Source organism: Neomonachus schauinslandi, chromosome 8 (assembly GCF_002201575.2).
Source record: "Neomonachus schauinslandi chromosome 8, ASM220157v2, whole genome shotgun sequence".
In the NCBI taxonomy this organism is placed as follows: Eukaryota; Metazoa; Chordata; class Mammalia; order Carnivora; family Phocidae; genus Neomonachus; species Neomonachus schauinslandi.
In genome coordinates, this window is record NC_058410.1 from 15,760,754 (window position 1) to 15,787,489 (window position 26,736).

At 43.8% G+C, this 26,736-nt stretch overlaps 1 protein-coding gene across 1 annotated transcript in view; it reads right to left on the reverse strand.

Moving 5' to 3' along the window:
• The window catches only part of MTHFD1L (methylenetetrahydrofolate dehydrogenase (NADP+ dependent) 1 like), a 184,590-nt gene that overhangs the window by 31,966 nt on the left and 125,888 nt on the right, over positions 1 to 26,736 (reverse strand). The window contains exons 25-26 of the mRNA XM_021693124.1: positions 18,353 to 18,460; positions 15,608 to 15,760 (exon numbers count right to left, since the gene is read on the reverse strand). Of these exons, the coding sequence (XP_021548799.1) occupies positions 15,608 to 15,760; positions 18,353 to 18,460 (261 nt within the window). The remainder of the gene's footprint in view (positions 1 to 15,607; positions 15,761 to 18,352; positions 18,461 to 26,736) is intronic.

The following is a 26,736-nucleotide window of genomic DNA, read 5'->3' on the forward strand; positions in this document are numbered from 1 at the left end:
CAAAACACAATTCGGCAAAGCGTGCTGAAGGAGCTTTCCGGAAGACCAGAAATGCAGCCTCCCCCACCAGTGCACAGGCCAGAAACAGATGTGACAGACCCCAACACTCAATGCTCCCATACGTCCTGCTCCTCCATGAACCTTAACATGGCCCCGACCCTCCCAGGGTGTCAAGCTGCACCAGGTGCACGTCTTGCTTAACTCTCTGTGTGAAGCTGTTTCTACTCTATCAAAATAGCAACTTGGGAAGTCAGCCTAAGCTCTTACTAGGTGCTGAAATGAAACAAGAAAAGAAGAAAGTGAAACACTCAGTACATAAGCCATGGGTTGTCACTGAATGGCAGTGAGAGTAAGGATTCTGTATACCGCTTTCCTCAAGGAGAAGACTATTTCCTGGCATGTCATTTTTTTTTTCAAAGATTTTATTTATTTATTTGACAAAGCGAGACACAGCGAGAGAGGGAACACAAGCAGGGGGAGTGGGAGAGGGAGAAGCAGACTCTCTGCTGAGCAGGGAGCCCAATGCGGGGCTCGATCCCAGGACCCTGGGATCATGACCTGAGCCGAAGGCAGACGCTTAACCAACTGAGCCACCCAGGCGCCCCCTTGGCGTGTTTTAATTGAGAAAGATAAGGTGGCAATACATCTTCGTGTGTATGGATGTGTCTATTTTAAGTCTAGATCTCTTTGGTCTTAGAACGTGCTGACGTGGTATCATTACTTATGTTTTGCTCCCTAACCTTCCGTATATCTGTTCCAGGAGATGAAGGTTTTCAGCAAAGAACGTGAGGGAGCTTACCTTTCAATAAAATTTAAAAATTAGATTGACAGAAATCAGGATCGCAGAAAATATAAACTGAATAGAAGTAAAGGCAGTAGGTGTGTGGTCCAGACATCCTAAAATTATTAGGGCTCAGCTGTTTAATAGTTTTAGACCTTCTCAAAAACCAAAGCAGAAAGGGGAAAATGCTCAGGCCTAGGATGTGCCTTGAACATGTATTTTCATTCTCCAGGGAAAGAAGCAGAGAAAACAAAGTAAAAAACCTCCAAATGTTATTGACACTTAGGACTGGAAGAAAGTCATTCAATACCTGGAACTTACTGTGTGTTAAGCACGAGGCCTGGCATTTAAGACTCAGGGACAAATAGGAAGTCCCCACCCTCCCAGGACTCACCACAGAACTACAACCCATTACTTTCTAAGAAAAAGACAAGCACACGGGTCTCATAGCTTGGAGCTGTGAACACTGCAACAGAAGTCATGGTATAAAAGGAATGCAAAGAAGTTATTGAACCCAGAGGACCCTTTCCTGTGAGCTATCTAGAAGGGGCCCCAGGTCAGAGGAGTGTCCCGCATTAGCAAGTTGGGAAAGTCCTCAAAAGAGGACACTGTTCCAGAGGGACAGACAGACTTCATAGTCTTTCAGAATCACCATTTCCAAGCAGGCCTGATAAAAAGCCAGGCAGCTGATAGTTCAAGATTATAATCTCTGGCAATGGCATGGAGTGAATCTCTTTGACCACAATGTGTTCTTATGCCTGGCAGATCAACCATGTGGCTGGCAGGGTTGACAATGTATCTGTGAAATCAGGGAACCAAATCAAGTCTCTCACCTAAAGAGATGATCAATCCATCCCAAAGACACAGAGGCCAGGACTCGGCTTTGAAAACAGTTCTGGACCTGCTCCAAGCATATTAATTAATGGGGGACAGAAATGCTAAGATCTGCACCCTAAAAAGTGGCTGGTGTTATTCTGGCTGATATTCAAAGATACTCAAAGCAAAGGTTCCAACTAGAAAAAGTCATAGGAAAATCTCAACACGTCACAAGTAAAAGTTCACCTTTTGAGTGACATAGCCTTCTGCTAACCAAGTAGAAAAATTATTCAGAAAGTTTATCCTGACTTACTACAATTTTAAAGATTATATTGAAATTAATGAATATCAAGCAATATGGTTTTGGATACCATATGCTCCCATAATGGGATTGGTTTTGGAGTAGATCATTTGAAGCCACTCTTTCTAATTAGATGGTTACCAGAACCAAGGGTCACTTTCAGTAACTCCGAGGATGTGAAAATAAGACCATATAATCAGTACAAACAGTACAAAGATGGTATACTATTTCTTACGGGGCAATGCGAGGGTTGAATGGTGGTTCTGCCCCTTACTAGCTCTTTGATCAGGGAAAGTTACTTAACCTCTCTGTGCCTTGGTTTCCCTGTGTGTAAAACAAGGACAATGATATTACCTACCTGGAAAAGGCGCTGTGAGCATTAAATCAACCAATACATACAAATTGTCCAAAAGACCACCTGACCCCCAGCGAGTGCTCAGTAAATGCTCGCTCTGATTACAGTTTTTTTATTACCTTTATAATTTATATAAGCATCCCTTTCTTTCTAGCTGTTTTTCTATGCATTTTCACATTGTTGAATTATGGGCTATGAATCTCATTTAGTTTTCCACTAAGCAAATCAATTATTTCTCCAAGTCATTAAACAGCATAAACATACAAACATGGAATATATTTAGAGACAATCATTCTGGTCCTGAAACTATCCAGACATTAGTATCTTTAACCCTCCCTTCAGTGAATCTTTTTAAAAATTACATAATCCACTTAGGAGAAAAGAATGGATTCTTTTGGGGCTAGGAAGATGTCTGCTCATGTGCTCATTGTCGAGATACAGAAAAAAAGAGAGTTAACAACTGCAGATCTGTCAACATTTACTGAACGAGTGTAGGCAGAGTTTTTGTTTTTAGAGTTATGATACACGGGGAGCAGTGTCTGCATGTGGATAACAACCCAGGAGGGAGGACTGGGGTGTCAGGGAGAGATGCAGAGTAGGCTGGGGCACTTGAGATGAACTGGACACTCCATCAAGCTGGGGAGCCTGAATCTGTGATCACAAAGAAGCACTAGAGTAGGATTTATGGGCAAATGTTCTTTCAGGGCTGCAGATATTCCCCACCAAAGCTTCCATATCCTATTAACTGCCTACTGTCCAAATAGAAGAAGAATCTATCTGAAGCCGTCATCTGTAAACCTAATGTATTCTTCCTAAAACTTCTGTTCTTTTTCCAGTGATGTGGTGGTGGCCATCTTTTTTCCCCCCGGTCTGAAATACTTCCTACTCAACAGAAAGATATAAGGTTCCAATTTATGCCTTGAATGAAAACTAAAAGGGCTTCAAAGAAGCCGAATAGATGTCCTGTTGGAATCCCATTGTTAGGTGGTTTGGTGTCTCTTCTGTGCCTTCCTGCCAAAACGATTCCATTTCTAAAATCGAGCACATTCCATTCTTTATGACAAACTTATCAAAAATAAAATGACCTCCAGCTGTCAAAACAGCTTGAAGAAAAAGTCAGTGATGGTTATTATAAATAACAGAGAACTTACAGCCATCTATGTAATGATTTTACCCACGTGAAAAGTACTGGTAAGTAAATAGTTTTTAATCAGCATGAAGGACTCCAAAGGAGTAATCTGCTAAATTCATTAGGGACAGAAGGCCAATACCAGTGTGGATCCGGGAGCTGGACTGCCCATCCTCAAACTGAACTTTAGCAGACCAGTCCTTGTAACAAGTATTTGCAGGCCCAAACTAAAAACTGTCTCTTAATACGAGCGGTACTCAGGATTTTTCACTGCTCAAAGGGAGCCTTTCACATATCATTGTGATTTTATAGGTTTGATGACAAGCTAACTCTTTGCCATTTGGAAATAGCTTTCAACCATGCCATAAAAAAAGAGAGCAAAGCTAAGGGAAACTCAGGTTATTGGTCCCAGTGGACTTACAATAACTGTGATAGAGCAGCAAAGAAGATGGAAGCGGAGGATTCTAATGGATCGGCGATATCTGTGCAAGTCAGACAAATAATGCATGGCGCCTCACAGAAGAGATTGCTTCCTTTATTTGTAGGCCAATTCTCTTTATTTGTGTAATGTAGTTTGAAGCAACTTTAAAAGCTTTTGATTCGTAGCAAATAACAGCTCACTCAGAAACCAGATAATTGAGGCTTAATGACTAAATGGATATAGAAAGAGTATTTCTCCACTGTCCCCACAGGCAGCCCTACAGTGCAGAAGCAACCCATTTGTCCCCTGACCCAGCCCGGAGTTGTCCGTTTTGACACTTCTAGCCTCCTTGGTTACCTGGTACAAGATCCATCCTGTAAAAGGACTCACACAGCCTGGGTGATGGAAACTGCTAGAGGTTTTGTTTCTCTGTTTTAAAGACAATAAAGAGGGGCGCCTGGGTGGCTCAGTCGGTTGAGCGGCTGCCTTTGGCTCAGGTCGTGATCCCGGAGTCCTGGGATCGAGCCCCACGTTGGGCTCCCTGCTCAGTGGAGAGCCTGCTTCTCCCTCTCCCTCTGTCTGCCTCTCTGCCTACTTGTGCTCTCTCTCTCTGTCAAATAAATAAATAAAATCCTAAAAAAAAAAAAAAAAAAGACAATAAAGAATGGCCTGGAGAACACGCATTGTGGGCATGCAGCACACCCCCCGGGGCCACCATTCAAAGAGACTGCTAGCTTTTGAAATGGTCTGCTCACATCAGTCCACTGGCTAAGGTCTTCTGATGGCTCACTCTCCCTGTATTCAACTCCCAGCTATGGCCACTAAGGCCCTCCATGGTGGGGCTCCTGCCCACTGCTGTGTCTGGAACGCTTCATCTGAGCCCCCCACCCCCGTAAGCATTGCTTTTTCAGGACACCTCGAGGGCATAGCCGGGAGGTTCTCTGCATTGCTGCTCCTTCTCACAAGCGACGTGAGTCCTTAGTATCCCTCTGCACCTTGGCACCATCAGCACGTTGCTGGCATGCATGTGTTTAGCGCCTCCCCCTAGCATAAAGCATCTGGGGTAGGGGCTGGGTGTTTCTGGTCTTGGTAACCTCAGTGCACCGTGCAAATTAGACACGCAAAAATGTTTTTAATTAGAACAAAATTTAGAAATTGTACATAACTCCATTGTAAAAAACTCTCCAAGTGTGACTCCTGGCAGTGCAGGAAACTAATTTCTGTCTCACAGATGACTCGGCAGGAAGTTCAGTGGGCACCTCAGACAACATGTAAGTCTCCACGTTCACGGCCACAGCAGCTTGCCATCTTTGTTCTTTCCAGGTATAGCCTTCTAGGTCCCAGGAGGCACCTGACACTCCTTCCTCACATTCCATCCCTTGTTGGCTCCTGTGACTTCTACTGGTCTCCCAGCACACACACATTCCTCTCCACGTCCCTTGTCCTTCCCCCGTCACCGGCCCATGACATTCACTCAGACCTTGGCACAGGCCCCTCAAAGGCTCTTGGCCTCAGTCTCTCCTTCAGGAGATCACGACCAGGGTGGTTCTCTGCCCACAAAATCTCAAAAGCCCTAGTACACCTCAGTATGTCATTCAAAGCCATCATCTTGAACCAATCTTCCCAAGTGGCCTTTGCTTTCTTTGAAGTTCTATTGCATTTATCATTTACATCTTTCATTCGGCAAGCAAACGCACAAGCTATTTGTTGCGATTTTGAAAATGTTGACGCCTTATTAATCCAAATATTCTCCACCCCCCCTTAGGGTGACATCACATTTTATGCTTTGTTACGTGTGTCAGGGCTTAACACACCTGGCGCGATGAAAACACACTGATTGATCCACGAAAAGAAAACATCAAGACATTTACAATCTAAGTTATTCTTGAGTAAAGACCTCATAAGCTTTAATATTCAGAACACTAGCACTCTCCCTTGCCATTTATCATCAACCATGCTCCGAGGGCTGGTATGGAGAGTAATGAGCTCATCTGTATAAAGCACTGGGAACAGTGTCTGACCTGTGGTTAAAATACTGTTGTGTGGAGGAGGAGAAGGAGGGATGGAAGATGCAGCACACAGGAGGAGGACTGGATACATCCATGCAAAATGTGGATAAGCAGTTTCCACACAAATGGCCAGACTGCCAAGCCGTACCATTTGGCGGGATACTTGGTCTGCGAGTCCGTATGTAAGCACAGTAATAAAAATATATTTGGACCTGGTTTATAGTCAGTAACGGGCTCAAGAAGAAAGGCTAGGGCACTGATTGGGAAAGGCTGGGGTTATGAGCAGATACGGCTGGTGGGCACTAAAGCCACTGCTATTAACTTCCTAGAAGACTGCTTTTCCCAACTGGAACTTCACTTTGGGATCATACGAAGGGTGAGTTCACACCGGCAGAGAGTTCTGTGGAATTGGCAGGCTACCAACACACACAGGCAGCTCCAAATGTATGTTCTACACTGGGCTTCCAAGGGTGGAAAGGTCAAGAGAACTGAAGACATGGTCCTTACCAGGAGGGTCTGGATGAACAGGAGATACTGGGCAAGGCGGCGTGGGAAAGACACAGACACCCCACCTCTTAGCTGGGTGGAGCTGGCGGCACAAGGTCAAGGGCACACTCAAGTGAGAGATGGACTGACTGGAGGTGAGCAGGTGTCGCAGGGGACCGTCTCCCCAACGCCAGTCCTGGGGGGGAAGGTCTGGAGCTTGGGAAAGTCTGTATTCAGAGGAGAAACACAGATAAATTTGGGAATGGGATGATGGATTTTGGAAAGTGTAAGGAAGATAGTTTTATGGGTCCTACAGTCTCTAGAGCTGATTCTTGGAGTTGGAATGAGTCTCCAACAGAAGAATGATGTCCATGATGGATGCAGCAACTTCTGTTGCCAGCCCTAGGTCTCCTCGTTTGCAGACTGTGGTGCCTTTATTACTAATACTTAATGCAGTCACCCCAGCAAATTCTTACAGGGGGTTGGCAATATGTCTATGAATTTTCTTTACGGGTCTTCCAGGGACTTATAAATAAATACCTCCATTTGATCACTTAATCTAACATAAGTTATATCCCCAATACCTAAGAGCTTTACATTTGTTCCCTGATTAAATTAGATCTGTGATACTCACTGGTATAAAATATTTTGAATTTTCAGTGATACCTAGTAAAGACTAAAGGACAACCAATTCTTTCAAAAGTAATATACAGCAGATATTTTATGGAGACACGTAATATGTCAATTATGTATTTTAACATTTAAAAATTTGATATCCATGGGTGGATACATGAATGAACACATATATTTAGGCCTGTAAACTGCCCTGAATTCAGATATTATCAATTATATTTTCCTCAAAAATTATAATTGTAGGTTTAAAGTGTGATATTTTCCGATAAATCTAGCTTCTTTTTCTATTAATCCATTCCCACCACGCCCTCAAACTGACTCTGAGGACCGCTGGGCCCTTTAGTTGGGAAAACCGGTATTCTCGTTTGTATTAATTTTATTTCTCTCACATAAATTACTGAGCTGCTTCTGATTATATGCATATTACTAAAGACTGGGATATCCAAGTATACAACAAAGAGGCACAGAATTAAAGAGAAGCTCCAGGAGTACCAGATAATTCTACGGGTGTCTTTCAGAAGTTCTGGACTGGGGAATGCTTCCATCATCAATGTTATGCTCTAAATCCAAACCAAACACAGGGAGAAAACAAATAGGCTGTAGATGGAAGTGGAGGGGAAACGGGCCAATACTTCACCAATCCCTAGAGAAAACAAAAGATCAATATACCGATTGTAGGGCTGGATGCCTAAGCGCTGTAAGCACCCTCTTCTCGGTTTGTAGAAAAGAAAGAACCAACACATGGGGATTGATAACCATAGGTGAAAACTTAAACTCAATGACAGAGATATCTGAAAATGTTATTTCTCAGCCTATTACCCCGGCCAAGGCCGATTTCATTTAAAGTAATTTTATATTTATGCTAAAAATAAATCAGCATCAAACTAGGGGCGAAAAAAGATCCTGTAAGCAAATGGACTTGGACCTAGGCAACCTTCTGCAATAGAGAACAAATGTCATTTTCATGAGTCACAGAGCTTCCCCTGGCTCGTCAATCTGATAAACGGTTTCTGGAACTCGAGAGTGCTGCTGGTCACCTTCCTTTCCCCTAAAACATGTCACACCGGAAGACAGGGACGACTTCTCTCCTGCTGGACAGACACACGTGTAGCTGGCCTCTGGACACTGGGGAGGAAGATGTGGTCACAAAGCAACCAGGCAGCCTGCTGCAGGGACGTCGGGGGGAGGGGCCAAGTGGATGCCTGAGCCAGAGGAAGGCATGTTGGGGAGAAAGCAGGAAATTCTGATGCAGAGATGAGGAAGGGCAGCGGGCAGGGGACCCAAGCTGGGTGGGCAGAGGAAACCAAGCAGATCCCCAGGAACGGAGTGAAAGGACATGGTACGAAGAAACAGAGCCCAGCTGCAGAGGGAGAGCCATGAACAGGGCAGAAGGCTGGTTCATTTCAGGTGGTTGGGGTAACCAGGGCCAAGGAGCAGGGGAGACAGAAAGGCTGTTCACAGGACTCAAAAGAAATCAGCTTAGAATTCTTTGTTTACTTGGGAGGATTGGGGTGGGAAGGCAGGGAAAGTAAGAGAGGGAGGGCAAGAAGTAAAAAGGAGGGGGTGATTTTGTAGTTTCTGAGGGTTTGAGGGATGCTCCATGGCCAAGGGAGTTCCGCATGATCTCACGGGACAGTGAGCCCTTTACTACGTGACTGCTTATCCACTGCGTTTAAAGTACACCCCCGGTGGGGGGAGCCGCCTGGGTGGCTCAGTCGGTTAAGTGGCTGTCTTCAGCTCAGGTCATGATCCCAGGGTCCTGGGATCGAGCCCCACGTCGGGCTCCCTGCTCAGCGGAGAGCCTGCTTCTCCCTCTCCCTCTGCCTGCCGCTCTGCCTACTTGTGCTCTCTCTCTCTCTTTCTGTCAAATAAATAAATAAAATCTTAAAGTGCAGCCCAGAGAGTGAATGTTTAATTTTTTCACTACGTAACTGGCCATAAATCTTTGGAAAATGTGGGGAGTGATGCATTTGATTTGAACCTACAAGGTCTGAATTAATTCACCTTCATGCTTAACCGAGTGAAGCAAGTTTATAACCACACGTCCCTAAGTGGGGCCGGCACACAGAGGAGAGAACATATCCCCACGGAGCTTGAGAATAACGTCACTGACCTGAATCAGATCCAGTAGAAACTAAACATTCAGGACGTACTTTTACAAAGTGAGCTCAACCAAAACATGAGAAAGAACAAACCGGCCATGACTTAGCGGGGTGGGGCCACAGTCTACTTTTTCACTCCCCCCACCCCCTGCCCCCCAGTCCACTAAGTCTCCACCCAGCATGAGTTGTGGATGACATCACTCACTTCCCAACTACACTCCAGCAGTTTCCTGCTTTCCAGAGCCCGGCCAAGCAATGCAGTCAGCGGCTGACCAGGTCAGACCTGGGCAGAGATGGAGCCGGGTCAGGTCAGAGTGGAAATGAAGGCCACACCAGTGCTCGTTCATTTGTTTGCTCCGTAAACTGCTTGCTTTACCACTGATCTTTCGGCCCCTCCTCCTTGGATAGACCCGCACACCGTGATGGGTCCAGGCCAGGCCAATCATGGCAGGAGCAAAAAACACACCAACACTGCTCTGCTCCAGGAAGAGTGCAGGGACCAAAGTGAAGGGCATGGGAAGGGAGGAGGGAGCTTTGACCTGCTGCATTGTCTAGTCCCTAGCCAAGATGTCTTTCTCTGCTTGTCAGTCTGTGAGGCGAAAGCACTGTCTATTTCTGTATGGTTTCAAGGGGCTGCTCTGCCTCCCAGAAATGCTCTACCTGGCAGTGATCCCCATATCAGCGGCCTAGGACAACATAATCCCTTAGGTGTGAACCAGGAGGCTGCTTAACCCCAAGATTCTAGCCCATATTCTTGTCCCTGAGAGTCGTCATGTCCTCATTTTATGCCCCATGTTTGTCAATAAAGAAGATTTCATATTCAAGAGGGCCTCACTACATGAGGACTTCTTTCTAAGTTCTTTGGGAGGCTCGGTGCGTGTTTGAAAGAGAATAGTCAGATACACTGAACACTAACATCAAATGGACCTTTGGTGGAATTCACAGATAGCTGGACACCTCTCCATGCAGCTGTGAGCTCCATGCAGAGCTGTGTGAGAGCGCCTGAGAAGGGAGGACATACTCATCTGCTCTCTACCCCATGACGGTGGCCAAGAAGAGCCCGTGGACAAGTGAGCAGAGAAAACACAGTCTTGTGCTTCCATAGCAGATCTGGGGCCAGCAGACATTAGACAGAACCAGACGAACCACACTCAGGGGTGCATTTCTTATGGGAACATCCTAAGTCCTCTGTGCTTCCTTCAGTGTATCAACTTTACAGGTGTTTAAACCCTGCGGGGCAGCTGCGATGGGCAAGGTGATGCGACCTGCCAGATTCCACCTGCTGCACATGTGTCCTGACTCCCTGGCAACCGACTGGCCTTATATAAACATTGTTTCCAAGTGCTTTTAGTTAATCACCTGCCTATTTAGTGTATTTTCTTTTCTTTTAAGATTTTATTTATTTATTTGAGACAGAGAGAGAGAGAGCATGAACAGGGGGAGGGGCAGAGGGAGAGGGAGAAGCAGGCTCCCTGCTGAGCAGGGAGCACGACTCAAGGCTCGATCCCAGGACCCTGAGATCATGACTTGAGCTGAAGGCAGACGCTTAACCGACTGAGCCACCCAGGTGCCACTATTTATTGTATTTTCATGTTATAAAAGGGCCACATGCTCCATGCAGATATTGAAGTAAGCAGAAAAGTAAAGAAAAAAAGCTATTTATAATATAGCAGCCCAGTGTTACCATTTTGGTGTCTTTCATAGTCTTTCTCTATGTGGGGTGTAATTTACTTCTCAATTCTATCATGGCACATACTTCACTTACAGGCTAATATTTTTATGTCGTGAAATTTATGCCACATGATTAAAGAGCCCTTGTAAATTATAGAAACTTAAAGACAATATCAAAACAATGTGACCAGAAGACAAAGACCACCTAGTAGATTTCTTTTGGCCCAAGACTGTTTTGGAGAAATTTTATAAGCTATTAGGTTTATTGAACACCATAAACCATGAGCTTTGAAAGAATTCTGGAAACATAACGTAACAGGGTAATCTGTAGAATACAGGGTAGGAAAATCTTGAAAACAATTTGCTCTTTTCTTCCCACATCAAAGATCTGTATTTGTTAAGCTGTTTCTTACAGGGAGATTCACTAAGTAGTGAGGAGCTGAGCAAGAATCTTGTACTATTTTGGAGCTTTCAATAATATGCCAGAAATAATATGTAAGTACGTCACTAAAGAGAAACAAGAATACATACGGTGCTTAGTAGGAATGAAGACTTATTTTACAAAGGAAAAATTAGCTACAGCCAGATGGGAAACTCTGTGAATGCACGTTAGAGTGGTAACAAAGGCCTCAGATGTCCATAAGCTGCGTAATCCTTGTATTGGGTGTTTCTATACAAACAGCTTGGGGAAAAGTGAAATGTACTGGTGAAGGGTCTACGGCAGTTAATGGTATTTACTACCATTATTATTGTATTGTGTAATAAGTAAATAGAACATGATGAAAAAATTAAATGGCAAAAAACATCGGCCTATAAGTAAAGACAGTGGGGGAGGGGAGGTTAGGCAGTAAATATTTACAAAGCTAAATCTGGAGGGGAAAACTGAACTCCCCAGCATTTTACCGCGTGACTGCTCAAAGTCAGCAGGGCTGGAGATGTTTATTGTTTGAGGACAGACTTGCTTTATTGACATTCTCCCCTTTTAGACCTACTATGTAGTCAGAGGGTGCTTCTCCTTTGTTCTCAAGTCCACAGCTTTCTGTACTTGTTATGTTTTCTTTTACTAGGGTACATCATAAGACCCATTAGGGAAGGACTTGATCTTGTTCACCTCCACGTGGTTGTATGAGAGACTGAGAGAATGAATGAACACTGAAAAAAAATGAGAAGCTTTCTGATTTTTGAGGTCTGAGTTTGGGCTTTCCTTCCGGAGTGGATAGACGGATATGTGTTTCACAAGTACTCAAATAAGCACGTTTCGTGATTAAGAGTAAGAGTGACTCACGATGCTAGAATTTTCCCACCTGCAGGAACCAGCCCCTCCGGTGTCCCCATTCCCCTTTCCCTCGGTCATCTCGGCAGGAAATTACTACACCGTGTCTCCTGCAAGGGTGATGAATGTTGGAAGCATTTCAGCAGACTGGGGCAGGGGCCAAAATGGGATCAAGTAAAAGTAAATACCAGCCCTTATTAGGCGATCCTGGCCTCCCAGCGGTGTGTTTGCCCTGATCCACGTGCAACTTCCTGCCGGCATGGAAAGCGGACCTCTGAGGCCACCGCCTCCATGTGACCGTGACCGTTCCCTGACTTCCAGGAACTTCTTTAGTCAGACACCACTTCCTTCCTGGTTCCTCAGGCTGGATTGTTTCACTGATGCTCCCGGGCTTGCCCTGAGGTGGGGGCGCCACACGGTGGCAGAAGGCTCTCCTCAGGACACCCAGTGAGCCCATGGCCGCCCCCCGCCCCGGGGTCGAATCCACACAGTCGTTGTCCTATGAGCGGAGCAGCGGCGGTTCTAGAATTCTGATGTCAGAACTGCTCTCACACGTGGTGGTGGCAGGACGGGCAAGGATGCATAGCATACGTTTGCTTATTAGTGACCACAGGATTTTAGATTATATGATGATTTTTATTTAATGACTATCAAATGCTCAGAACTATTAAGGCTATCAACTATTGGTTCCTAATTTTTATACCAAACCATTGTCTCTCTAATTCAGTTCTATCTACCTCTATTAGCTGTAAGCTGCCAGAACCGGAAAGCTTCTTTATTGGGGGATTACCCAGAGTGCTGAGCACAGTGCCTTATGCACACTGGCTGAATGAATGAATGAATGAATGAATGAATGAATTTGTTGGGTGAGATACTGCGGGGTTTTAATCTGGGCAAGACAGGATAGATTCTGAAGGAGGCTGACTTTCTCCTCAGTTCTGCCCCCCCGCCCCCCCGCTCCGCAGCACGGCCCCTCGTCTCTCGGTCTTCCAGTCTCTCTGGGCTGCTCTCCCAGGCTGTGCTCTTATTCCTAAGCAAAGGCCTTCACTGACCAACGCTCAGGAGACTTTTAGCACTGAGGAGCTGCCATCATTGAGGCCACTCTAGGGAGCATAAAAAGCAAACTCTTCTCACTATCCATTTTTGTTAATTGAGGTATAGTTAAGTTATACTCAATAAAATTCATCTTTTTTATTGTGTAGGTCTATGAGTTCTGACAAAGGTATATAGTCATGGAACTATCACCACAATCAAAATAATCAAAATACAGAGTATTTCCATCACCCCAGAAAGTTCCCTTGTGCCCCTCTGCAATCATGCCCCTCCTCCCTTCTGGAAAGGTCATTCGGCACCCATAAAATTTCAACCCTTCTCCCTGTACCAACACTGTTGCTACCCTCCCGCGGACTCCTGTGGGATTCCCTGGTCTCCTCACACCCCCCAGACCTTCAACGGGTGCCCCCAGACTCCTCGCAGGGCTCTGTAAATGTAGACATTTCTAGAGTATGGTCCTTCACCCTCTTCTCACTTCTGTCATGCTTATCCTTGCTTCTCCCCTGTTCAACATCTGCTTTCATCTATATTCTTAAAACTCTCAAGGCCTTCCTTTCTATTCCTTCCCTCTGAGTGCTGTGTCTGTATTTCTAATAGATCCACAGACCACTTTATATATGCTGTTAACCCTTGCAGTCCTCCACGTCTAAGCCAGACTCATTTCTGGCTCTGCCCATCTGCCTCCCGCCGTGTTCCTTCCAGGACTGACGGCACCACCATCCCAGTCAAGCTGCAAGTGGCCCACCCCATGACCCCACGTGTAGGTGGCTACCCTTAAATATGTCTTGAAGTCGCCTCTCTCTCCACGTTAGCTTCAGTGATTGCAGTGCTGACCTTGATGAACTCTGGCCTCAACTGATATTTCCCTGGCTCTGGCCCTTGGCCCTCTGAACATTCTCCATTGGCTGTCAGAGCTCTTTTTCTAAAATAAAAATCAGATCACCTTCTTCTTCTTCTTATAAAAAATACAAAAACCCAAAACAAACGCAGAAACCATCCTGAAGTGACTCCCCAGTGTGCACAGGAGAAAAACCCAAGTTCCCATTGATGTAATCAAGCTTTGTAATAGCTTGGCCCCGTCTTGCTATCCCAATGCCATTTCTCAGCCTCCCCATCCCGTCCAACCCCAGCCACCCTGGACTTCTCTGGGCCTGTCATGTACATTGTGCCCTTGAGTTGAAATTCACTGTTTCCCCGGGTCGGAGGTTGCGGCTTTTGTGAAGTATTCGTGACTCTCTTCTTCCACGTACCCTCCTCTCTCACCCACCTCAGTCGGAAGCTGCTCTTGCTACCCCTGGCTGAGGGCATTCAGAATGCCAATTCCACGCTTTCTAGGCGCCCTTGTGCTCCTGACACCCCTACTGGTAACTCTATGCCTCAGATGCAATAAAGAATTCAAGAAATGCCTACTGAAAACATTTTGCCCGGGGCGCCTGGGTGGCTCAGTCGGTTGGGTGGCTGCCTTCGGCTCGGGTCATGATCCCTGGGTCCTGGGATTGAGCCCCGCATCGGGCTCCCTGCTCAGTGGGGAGTCTGCTTCTCCCCCTCTCTCTGCCTGCCTCTCTGCCTACTTGTGCTTTCTCTCTGTCAAATAAATAAATAAAATCTTTAAAAAAAACAAAAACAAAAAACATTTTGCCCAACATCAGATGAAATGTATAAACATCAAGGCAAAAATCTTGCATTTTTTATGTACTTTTGCCTATCCACTGCTTATTTACATCACAACAGAGCCACATGGGCTTATTAAAAAAATTGTTATAATGTTTCCTGCTTGGACTTGGATCAATCTGTAACAACAACAATAAGGATAATGGCGACTTAGACTTTTTTTGTTCTAAATCTAATCCAGGAGCACTCCAAGGATGAGAAGTCGGATTTTGGCCACTGATGGTTACCAACGGAAGGTCTATCACTGTGTGGGCTATAAAGAAGCATTTTATGTATGAAGCCCAACACCATGTATTTTAAGTGCTTTGATAAATTTTTTTATCTTTGGTATTTCCCTTCCCTCCATAAAATATCTGAAATAACATAATTATCATACTATAGTAATGCAATCCCACCACACTGTTAAAAATGAAAACTCATTTAATTCGCTCATTTTCTAAGGCAGAGCTTCCCACTTGATGTGCTGAGGAGGAAGGCAGATGGTGAAACATGGATTTTCCCAGCCTTTGGAGGTGCCTGGCATGAGCAGGCACCTCCATTTATCTGAATAGAGTAAAATCTTATCATTTTGAATACAATAATGTGAAAAAGGTCCAGAGACACTATGCTAAGCCATTCCACTGTTTAAACATCAGACCAAACTGTACCAAGTTACTCTCTTCCGAGTTCTGTGAGTGGAATCAGTTTTATGACTCAAGAGATCCTGAACACCTGATCTTAAAGAAAAGAAAAAGAAAAATCCAAACCATGACGGCAGAGGAGTTTCACATGGTGGAAGAGAATGTTTAGAAAAATAGCAAATCCTATTACTTCCCAACACCTGGCTTGCAAAGTGTAGGCAGAACATAAGGATTGAAGGCATCAGGACACACAGCCTGGGGGAGGCTTCTGGAGAATGCTACTCACCGTTCCAACCAAAGGGTAGATGAACCCAGCACCTATGCTGGCCCGAACATCACTAATGGGCAAAATGAAATCTCTGGGTACACCTTTCTTGTCAGGTTCGTGAGATAGAGAAAGGTGGGTCTTTGCCATGCAGATGGGCAGATTTCCAAAACCCTGTAAGAAAGGAAAGGAAAGGTGTTCACTGAGTACAAATTAGGCTCCTGTGTGTGTTCAACTTGACTACACACCATCCCCGAGGCTCAGATCAGGCACACGGCAGGTGCCGGTTCACTGGGCAAGAAGATGGGATGAACCCTCATTTCCAAGTGACCATCACGTGGTTGAGGGTGTCTATTATTTATTTATTTATTTTTTTAAGATTTTATTTATTTATTTGAGAGAGAGAGAATGAGAGACAGAGAGCATGAGAGGGAGGAGGGTCAGAGGCAGAAGCAGACTCCCTGCTGAGCAGGGAGCCCGATGCGGGACTCGATCCTGGGACTCCAGGATCAGGACCCGAGCCGAAGGCAGCTGCGTAACCAACTGAGCCACCCAGGTGCCCGAGGGTGTCTATTATTTATCTTGGAGAAATCTCCTTAAGGAAGGCGCCATGACGTGTGTGTTTGGGAGAAAGTGTGGCTATTTTCAGGCAAAGTAGAAGCAATAGCAGCTGTTGAAACTATTTCCAAGGATATTAATATCTGGGGCTCAGAAAGGTAATCTGGAGAAAGGCTCTGTAATGAGGCTCTCAGTCCTGTTGTTCCCTCATTCTTGGAGGCTGTCAGGAAGCAAAGGGTCCCTTTGTGTTGGTTTATGAATCATGGCTATTTGATCTGCGATTACATTATATTCACTAAGATGAGGTCACTTTTTAAGCCTCTTATTTTTAAGGACCAAAGGCAACGCCTGACCCAGAGTTCCAAAGGTGAAAGGGCAGGAAGTCACATGTGGGTCTCACAAAAAGGACAGTGTCCTTGCAGCCTGGTTCCGATTAAAGGGTACATAGTGTCCCTTTAGAGACTTTGCTAATTAATGGCAACCACATACTGAACACATAACTTTTAAGGAATATTCCCTCAGTAGACAGGGATAAAAGGAATGCAGTCTTCAGAGGTAACGCATGCAGACTTTCTTATGATTCAATTTAAAAGTATTTGGACGATTTTAGGGTATTTTCATTTGTGGGGTGGGGCCTTTCTTTTTTGAAATGCTGAAATACTCTCATACAATGATCAGAATTCTGCTGGGGGACAATCACAATTGTTCTGGTAGGAATTTTGGGTCTTAGAGATCATTCAACTAGTGAAATAATTTGAACTGATGTAGGTTTCCAATTTAACATTTTGCCAGTACAGATATTTTAAAAAAAGAAAAAAACCAATATGGTATATACTAGCACCACATTAGTTCATATAAAAAAGAAGTTTTTTAGACTGAAAAAAAGGGAAGGAACTAATGTTAGAATAAATAGTAGTCCTTAAATATTATTAAAAACTTGTGGGAAAAAAAAAAGACTCATGACAATGACCTCACTTTACTCATTTCATTATATACTAGTGAAATTTCACTGCAGATCCATGCCAGTGTGTAGAATAATTCTGGGGAATTATTTATTTTTTAAAGATTTATTTATTTATTTGAGAGAGAGAGAGAGAGAGAGAGCATGCAAGGAAGCAGCAGTGGGAGAAAGAGAGAATTTCAAGCAGACTCCCCACTGAACGTGGAGCCTGATGCAGCGCTCGACCCCAGGACCCTGAGATCATGACCTGAGCTAAAATCAAGAGTTGGACGCTTAACCGACTGAGCCATCCAGGTGCCCCAAGGGAATTATTTATTTTTTAAAAGCACAAGCCGAGGTCATACTTGGAAAATTCTACGAACAAACAAGTTGCTGACTATCTTACCAAACCTGGGAGAATACTCTGGTCAGCACTGGTATATTCAGCATAATGTCAAATATGATTTACAAATAGGATTTAGGAGTTGGGAATTGAAAAAAGGAGATCCGTGATGCTCATGATGAAGCTCTTTTGCTGGCTAGCTCTTGGAAGTGCTTTGATTTCTATCATATCATAGCAAACCGGAGGGGGCATCCGGGGCTTAGGGTCATTTTGGTCGGGGTGGCTGAATGAGCTGCAGTGGATGGAATCCATGAAACATGATCATTTTTAGGACCAGACTAAGGCGGCTGAGTCCCCACCACCTTCACAGCCGCTTGCTGATTTGCCTTTGTCACTCTCTAGAGGTAGACGATGACAGGACCTTCAACTTGGGTGGAAAATCTCAGCACCAAGCCAGTGAACCACTTGCATAAAAAAGGAACACCAAACACCCCCATATTTAAAAGCTGCATGACGACTTGCCTTACCTAGCACCGTGTAACATTTTTAAGATAGTAAGAGCCCTGCAATGAAGAGGGGGTGCTACACATCATCCAGCTCTGACACCACAGCCACACATCCAAGAAGTTTCAGTGTTTCTGGCTGAGCAGGAGGGACTAACCACCACATATCACAGATACGACACCACCCATATCAGCCACCTGATAACCACGAAAGTCAATGATGTATCTATCAGAGGGTATACACCCTCGCCCTACTGTTCTGTTTATAGTCAACAAACTACCCAAGGATATTAATTCAATTTTTGTAGACCACGTAGATTAAATCATGTTCGGCTGGTGAGACTTATAACAGTCCTTACGTCAAGGTGAGTATTTTAAGAGCCTAAGGCAGATTTTTTTCCCCTTAAAAGTGTAACTTTTACCTGTTGCGTGTAACGATCTATTTTGGATTGTGCCTCAGGAGACAGTTCGATATCTTTGGCTCCATACACAGCCTGCGCAATGGTTCTTATCTTTTCTACAACTGGAAGCTGGAGAAACACAAATGACAATGAAATCGTTAATGTTAATCCGGTTAAAGAACTGAAGGAAAGCTGAGTGAGCTTTTCTGCAGTTGCCTAAAATTTCCTACCAGATCTCCCCCTCAAGAGCCGTGGCATTTGAAGCAAATACTCTTTCCTCTATTACCCTTAGAGTATGAAGAAGCATCAATAAGCTTTAGATTTTGAGCCAACTCAAAGGCTGCTTATCTAGTTAATCATTTTTATCCATTGCATTGTTTTAAAAAAATGTACCTTATACTACGGTCTTATAAGTCAGAACAGAAGTCTCCTGAACAAATACTTAATGCTGGTGTTTAAGTGCCTCTGAACTCAGGTTATATGACAGAGAACACAGCAATATTAAAAACAAGTATGTTTTTTGTGAGTAGGAATGGGCTGATACATATTTTTAAATATTTTGTTTGTTTGTTTATTTATTTATTTATTTATTTATTTATTTATTTATTGCAAGAGCACGAGCGGGGATGGGGAGGGGCAGCGGGAGAGGGAGGAGAGGGACTCTCAAACAGACTTGAGAGGAGCAGACGTGGAGCACAATGCGGGGCTTAATCTCATGACCCTGAGATCATGACCTGAGCTGAAATCAAGAGTCAGATGCTTAACTGACTGAGCCACCCAGGCACCCCGGAATGGGCTGATATTTTAAATGCTGATGTGATCACTTAATTGGGAAATAAGAGGTTGAAACTAGTGTCAGTTTAGCAAATTATGGGAAATCACGGAGGCTGGGAAAGAATCCAAGAAGGCTAGGTATGGGCAAATGAGTGTGTGGGGTGCAGAGAAACAACCTTTCATAATGCTGGATGGGAAGCCCGGATGCCGATGGCTGGTAAAATACTGAAAGTGATCTGGAGAAAAAACAATGGTTCATTAGGAAAGGAATATGCTATAGATAAAGTGACCCTTATTTACGCCAATCATTTGACAATATCATTCGTAATTTTACTGTGCAGAGAACATACACAGGTGTCATGCAGTTAGTGGATTTACTGTTTGGTGAATAGCTATTGGGCCAAGTGCCCACTGGTGGAATGAATGTCGACCAAGGGGCAGAAGTCTTTCATGGCCTGCTCCAAAACTTTGCTCGGCAATGGCAAATGGTACATTTGTATGAATTACTGTTGATACACACAGGAAGGAGAGTTATCCACCAGGAGAAAATAAAAGCTAGCTCTATCCCCTCAATCTGATAGAACCCCAAACTGCTTTAAAATGTGTTTTTCACTATTCTAGCATTTATTACTATAGAGTTATTCTGTAGTCTGGAACTGAAATATTGGACGTTTCAACAAATAATAAATGAAGGTGCAAGTCATTATACCCTTTCATTGAAGGACATAAAAGATGGTCTGAATCAATGGAGAGGAATACTTTGTTCATTGGTGAGAAGACTTAATACTATAAAGATGTCAGTTCTCTTAAACATAACCTATTAGCTCAATGCAATTCCAATAAAAATCCCAAGAGCACTTTGGGATGCTTGGCCAACCAATTCTTAAATTCACAACAAAGAGTAAGAGCACAGTTAGGTAAGATAACTTCAAAGATAAATAAAACAAAAAGAAGAAAGATAGGGGACTGGCCTTTCCAGGTATCAATCACACTACAAAACTATGGTAATTAATTCCATATGGTATTGGCACACGACTAGACAAATCAATCAATGGAAGATATGAAAGAACCCAGAAGGATACCACAGCAGGTGTAGGATAGTATATAGTAGAAATGACACAAAACAGGGAAAGGGCTGACTATCCAACTGACTTTTGGCTGGAGAGAAATAAAATTAAGATTCCTACCTCACAACTGGTACCCAAATAAACCCAATACAGAACAAAGGCAAAACTTTTGAAATTAAAAAGCTAAATAATGGGAACAAAACATTGGGAACTCTCTTTACGGTCATGAGGTAGGGAAGGATTTCTTAAACAAGAACAGGATACACCCTAAAAGAAATGATTTATAGATATGACATCAAAATTTAAAATTTCTTGTATAAAAAAAAAGACCATAAATAAGGGTAGGGGTTAAGGAACAGTCTGGGAGAAGGTAGATACATGCAAATATTTAAAAGTCAAAAGATTAGCTACTGGAATGAATTAAAAAAAACCTCCTACAAATGAAGAAAAAGACAAACAAATATTTAATTCTGGGCATAAGGAGTGACTAATAACCATATGAAAAAATGCCCAATCTCATTAATAATCAATGAAAGGCAAACTAAAATGATGAAAATCCAATTCACACTCATTAGATTAGCAAGAACAAAAAGCATGAGAATATCAAGTAGAGGTGAGGATGTGGGGGCAATAATCCTTCTAAGTACTCCTACCTTGGTTGAGATGCTCATGGTCTAGCCCATCATGAAGCTTCCTAACTGGTCTCTTCCCTTTTTTTTTTTTTTTTTTAAAGATTTTATTTATTTATTTGAGAGAGAGCACGAGAGGGGGGAGGGTCAGAGGGAGAAGCAGACTTCCTGCTGAGCAGGGAGCCCGACGCGGGACTTGATCCCGGGACTCCAGGATCATGACCTGAGCTGAAGGCAGTCGCTTAACCAGCTGAGCCACCCAGGCGCCCGGTCTCTTCCCTTTCAATACACCGTCCACTCTACCACAGTCTAACCTCCCTAGAAGGTACCTAACTAAGAAAAACTAAAAAATCTTCAGCTTGCCATGGCCTACTGAAGAACACAATCTGGTTGTGAACATTTAAGGATCTGCACAATATGTGCTCTGAAGCATAACTAGGATAGGTCTGCATCTCTTAACTTTTCCCCATGTCTTCTTGCTTCTGGGCCCTTACACATAAAGCCTCTTTGTAATCCTGCAAGCTCGGTCTGGGCTAAGACTCCCTGAGCTCTGTAAGGTCCATATCCAAGGTCAGCTTCTCCAGGAAGCCTTTACTGAGCCTCCCAAAGCACATGTAGGCCTTCTCTTCTCGTCTGTCCAGATGGCCCTGGAATGCTCTTAACATATATGGGTGCTACACAGGACCAGGGGTTCAATAGGGCCTGGCAGTGAGGGGCTGCTGGTGAAGCTCAGGCTATTTTAGGGTGCACTGATGGACATCAGATGGTAATGGTCCCAGGATCAAACTATGACACTGAAGTCTACCAGATGGCAAAGGGGCCTTTTGTAAACCATGTCACGGAAGAAATCAGCAAATAATCTGCACCTCTAGTAGGAACAACTCCAGAAAGAAATGATCATTATTTTCCAGGAAGGCAGAATGTGGAGCATGGGCAGAAATGAGAGTGAAGTCATTCTCAGCCCAATGTTTAAGGAAAAGCTGTAATAACCAGAGCTGCCTCCCTAAACAGTGACCTGTCCACTCCAGGAGAGATCAGTATAAGCCAGTGATGGTGCCAGGAATGTTGTAGAAAGAGTTACTGCGTGAGTGCAAAGTTGAGGATGGGCTACAGAGAGAGCCTTAGAGTGATTTCTACTGTGAATGACACCACATTCATATCAGGTGAGAAGAACGCCCAGCCCATAAACTCTTGGAGGTCAAGGACCAGCTAGAGGTGGGATGTAATACAGCTGCCTGGAGAATGAATATCACCCGTTGACCACACAAGGATTCCATGTGGTCCAACGTTTGTAAGGATTACAAGAAAGTTCAGGTACTGATGTGCGGAAGACAGCAACGACAAGGGACTTTTTACTGAACCTCCGATCTCACTCATTAGCATAATATATTGATGGGCACTGAAGTGCTTGCTTTCGACCCTGCGCTTAAGCAAATATGATCTCCTCTGCTGGTCAATAAATGCTTTGCAAGTAGCAAACTTTTTTAAGAAACAGAAGTTAAGAGGATGCTGGAAAATATTTCTAGCATAACACAGAGCAAGCACAATGACCATGCTTGGTCGGGGGGAGTCCGATCTCAGGGTAATGTGTTCCCCAAGTAGTGTAAGAGCGGGTCCTGGGCCACAGGCAGTGTCCCCATGGGCACAACAGCACCACTGGGTGGCCGCTCCGGGGCGAGGGGCCTAAGAAAGAACACGGCCCCTTTTTAGGTTCCCGCCTCCCTCCGATGGGCAGGTAGGACCTGTGTACTCTTCTGCTACCACCATTGAAGCAACGTGGAGAAGGGGAGCTGTGCACGTCACTCCGCACCAACCCTAAGTGCTATCATTATGGAGCAAGGGCCACAGGGTTGACAAAGAGAATTACGTTTGCTCCGTAAGTAAAACAAAATGACAACAAAACAGAAAGTACTACTTATAACATATTTAAGGAACACAGTGCACTGTTTACTGAGCTCTAGGTTATGATTTGAAATTAAAAGGTCAGCCAATTTTTTTAAGAATATTTATTTGAGAGAGAGAGAGCGAGCGCACAAGCTGGTAGAGCAGCAGGCAGAGGGAGAGGGAGAAGCAGACTCCCCGCTGGGCAGGGAGCCCAACGAGAGGCTTGATCCCAGGACCCCGGGATCATGACCTGAGCCGAAGGCAGATGCTTAACCAACTGAGGCCCCAGGTGCCCGAAAAGGTCAGCAATTTCTATTAAGATAATAATTAAAGGGTGCCTGGGTGGCTCAGTCGGTTAAGCGACTGCCTTCGGCTCAGGTCATGATCCCAGGGTCCTGGGATCAAGTCCCACATCGGGCTCCCTGCTCTGCGGGGAGCCTGCTTCTCCTTCTCCCCCTCCTCCTGCTGGTGTTCCCTCTCTCGCTGTGTCTCTCTCTGTCAAATAAATAAAATCTTTAAAATAAAAAAAAAAAAAGATAATAATTAAAGAGCTCACATGTGAACAGGGTAATAGTAGAAGGATGATTAGTGAAGAATTAGTGTGAGTGGGTATTTAGCTGATGCATTACAGGTTTTTAAACAGGAATATATGTCATTTCAAGAAATAGATGTATATTTAATTTTCAGTTAGAGTAAAATATACATAATAGAAAGTTAACTATCTTAACCATTTTGTTTTTTTAATTTATTTTTTAAGAAAGATTTTATTTATTTATTTGAGAGAGAGAGCACGAGCAGGGTGAGGGGCAGAGGGAGAAGCAGAAATGGAAACACTCTAGAACAGAGGTGTCCAATGGCAACTTTCTGTGATGGTGGGAATGTTATGCTTCCCAGTCTAGTAGCTGCCAGCCCCACATGGCTACTAAGCAGGGAGCCCCACACCCGAAATCATGACCGGAGCCCAAAGGCAGACACTTAACTCACTGAGCCACCCAGGCGCCCCCATCTTAAGCATTCTTCTTTTTTTTTTTTTAAAGATTTTATTTATTTCTTTCATCTTAAGCATTCTGAAGTACATAGTTCCATATTAAGTACATTCATGTTGTAAAACCAATCTCCAGAACTATTTTCATTTTGTAAAACTAAAACCGTGGCTCCATTAAACTCTAACTCCCTGCCCTCAGCTCCTGGCAACTGCTCTTGTACCTTCCGTCTCTGAATTTTGGCTACGCCAGCGACCTCGTGCAAGTGGAATCAGACAACACTTGTCCTTTTACACTTGGGTTATTTCAATTAGCATGAACCTCAAGGTTCATTCATGCTGTAGCCTGTGTCTGAATTTCCTTCCTATTCCATTGTATGCATCCACCACATTTTTTCTTACCCATTCATCCACCATTGGGCACTTGTGTTGCTTCTACCTTTTCACAGTTGGGAATGATGCTGTGATGAGCATAGCTGGACAAATACCTCCTTGACACCCAGCTTTCAATTCTTTTGGGCATTCAGAGATACATATTGTTGGTCTACGACTAAACCGCCTTCCTTTCTAATGTTTACTTGAAAGTATTTTGCGAATTTCAAGCAGGAGCCAGACTGACTTTGTGAGTTGTGTAATTACGGTTTTTTAAATTCCTATAGGAAAATTGCTACCACCCAAACATGACAGATGACCCAAACACAACGTGTAGAAAAGCAGGAAAGGGCCAGCTGCATGAGTCCTAGTTGAGTGCTTTATTTCCCCTCCTTACCCTCAGATGCCAGACCTCCATGCTTCCAACAAGTACTGATACCTGCCCCCGGCAAGTCCACATTTTTGATGCCCTGCCCCCAGTCTTGCTATGCCTGGAGAAGGTGAGGGTGCTCCCCTGAGAGCTCTGACACGTGCAATGCTGTCCAACGTGAGCTGAAGAGAATGCACCCCCCCCCCCCCACCTCACCCCACCCGTCCCCTGTCTGGCGTGTGTCCTGCAGCCCCACGCTGAATGAATCGAGTGATCAGCAGATGGAGCTATGTACCCCAAGACCAGAATCCTTCCAGGACCCTACTACAATTCTTCTTTTTCATCACATGTACAAGTGAATAAATAAAATAAAAAGATGATCTCGGTTCATATATCTTTTGGGTTTAATATGAAAACAAAAAACCATGCTGATAAGGTAGTTCCCATTGCATACAACCTATTTATATTATGTCCGTAGGCAAGGGACTTCCTGTTGTCCCTCTGCTCACTTTGGGGGAGAAGTGCAACCGGTAAAGGAAAAAGAAAAAAAAAAGAGCCAAGCTCATTCCAATGATCTTGATCTTAACTTGATATTCATTTACACTGCTTTGTTCTAAATGGCAATTTTTAGAAAACAAATAAAATGGTAAAATAAATTATGAATGTTTATGCATTAATCACTCCTGGCTTTCCCCGACTCTATAAATATTTACTAATTTCTTTGTGCACCACATCGTTTACCCTCCTATCCCTAAGGTCTAGGAGAGTGGCTTGCACGCAGTAGGCGTTCCACAAACATCTGCTGAATGAATAAATTACCACCGAGGGCAAGTATTTTCAAGATGTCATGATAGGCAAAGGACTTTGGGCACCTCTTGCACAAAGCACTTCTGATGGGGTGGGGACGGTGACACATCACACAAACGTGACAGAAGAGAGTGTGTGATAAAGGCTCTGCATAAGCATTACTACTAAAGACAGAAGAAGACGGAAAATTTCAGGGCAGAGGGGAAGGCACAGGAATCAGCAAAAGCGGGTGACATGTATAAAGGAAGTTGAGTCACGCTTGAAGGACGGGAAAGGTTTTAATTAAGCAAGGAAAGGAAAGGTGATTCTACACAAAGGGAAAGGCACGTGTCAAGGTGTGAATGGCAACACAAAGTGTCTTCTGGAAATAGGACTGTTCTATGTGTATTATGCACAATTGCTTAACATGTTAATAAGCCCCTTCACAAAGTCTGGTGTTGATGCTAGTATCTTTGATCATTTTTGAACTAATGTCATGTTAAATCTTCATCTTCACCAAGATCATAACTCTGAACATATTGTACATTTATTCCCTCCCAGACCTCTTAAATGCATATTTAAGAAATGGAAGCACTCTAGAACAGAGGTGTCCAACGGCAACTTTCTGAGATGGTGGGAATGTTCTCTCTCTCTTTTTTAAATTTTTATTTATTTGAGAGAGAGAGAGAATGAGCAGGGGGAGAAGCAGAGGGAGAGGGAGAAGCAGGCTCCCTGCTCAGCAAGGAGCCTGATGCGGGATTTGATCCCAAGACCCTGGGATCATGACCAGAGTCGAAGGCAGACGCTTAACCGACCAAGCCACCCAGGCGCCCCTATTAAATTATTTAAGACCTGTTTTGTAGTGAAATAAAATTGGTCTACAAATTCCAGAAAAGCAATTACTTAAATTTTTAAAGTATTTTTTCGTAAGAAGAAAATGCACAAGAAGAAAGTGAAACAGGACAAAACTAAAATAGAACAAAATTTAAAAGAAGAGTTAAAAAGCTTCTAGAATCAAAGAAAATGAAGTGTGAAGGTATTACAACATAGTTGCATCTCATTTTACTGGGAGGTCAAGTTCTAAAGTCACCAGCCCTGAGGGTCTCTTAGGAGACCCATGAAAACACTAAGCAATAATACTCTACTATCAATAACCCAGAATTTCTCAAGCCCACAACTGTTGAAGTACTGGAACACATTCTGCAGCCACACTGGAAGTTCTATTGTTTTACCAAGGCCATAGACTGAAATTCATACAAGTTAAGCGATCCTGGGGATTAAGGAGTGCATTTGTTGCAATGAGCACCGGGTGTTGGATGGAAGTGTTGAATCACTGAATACATCTGAAACTAATCTTACACTGTCTGTTAACTAACTGGAATTTAAATAAAAACTTAAAAATTAAGCTAAGCGATCCTATGCTGTGATACCAGCAAAATGTATTCCAATGCCCATAAAATGTTTAAAGAGAAGGATCAATTAATAAACTTGTTAGTTGAACAGAAATCTCTGGACCCACAGTAAGTATGTCAATTCCTATT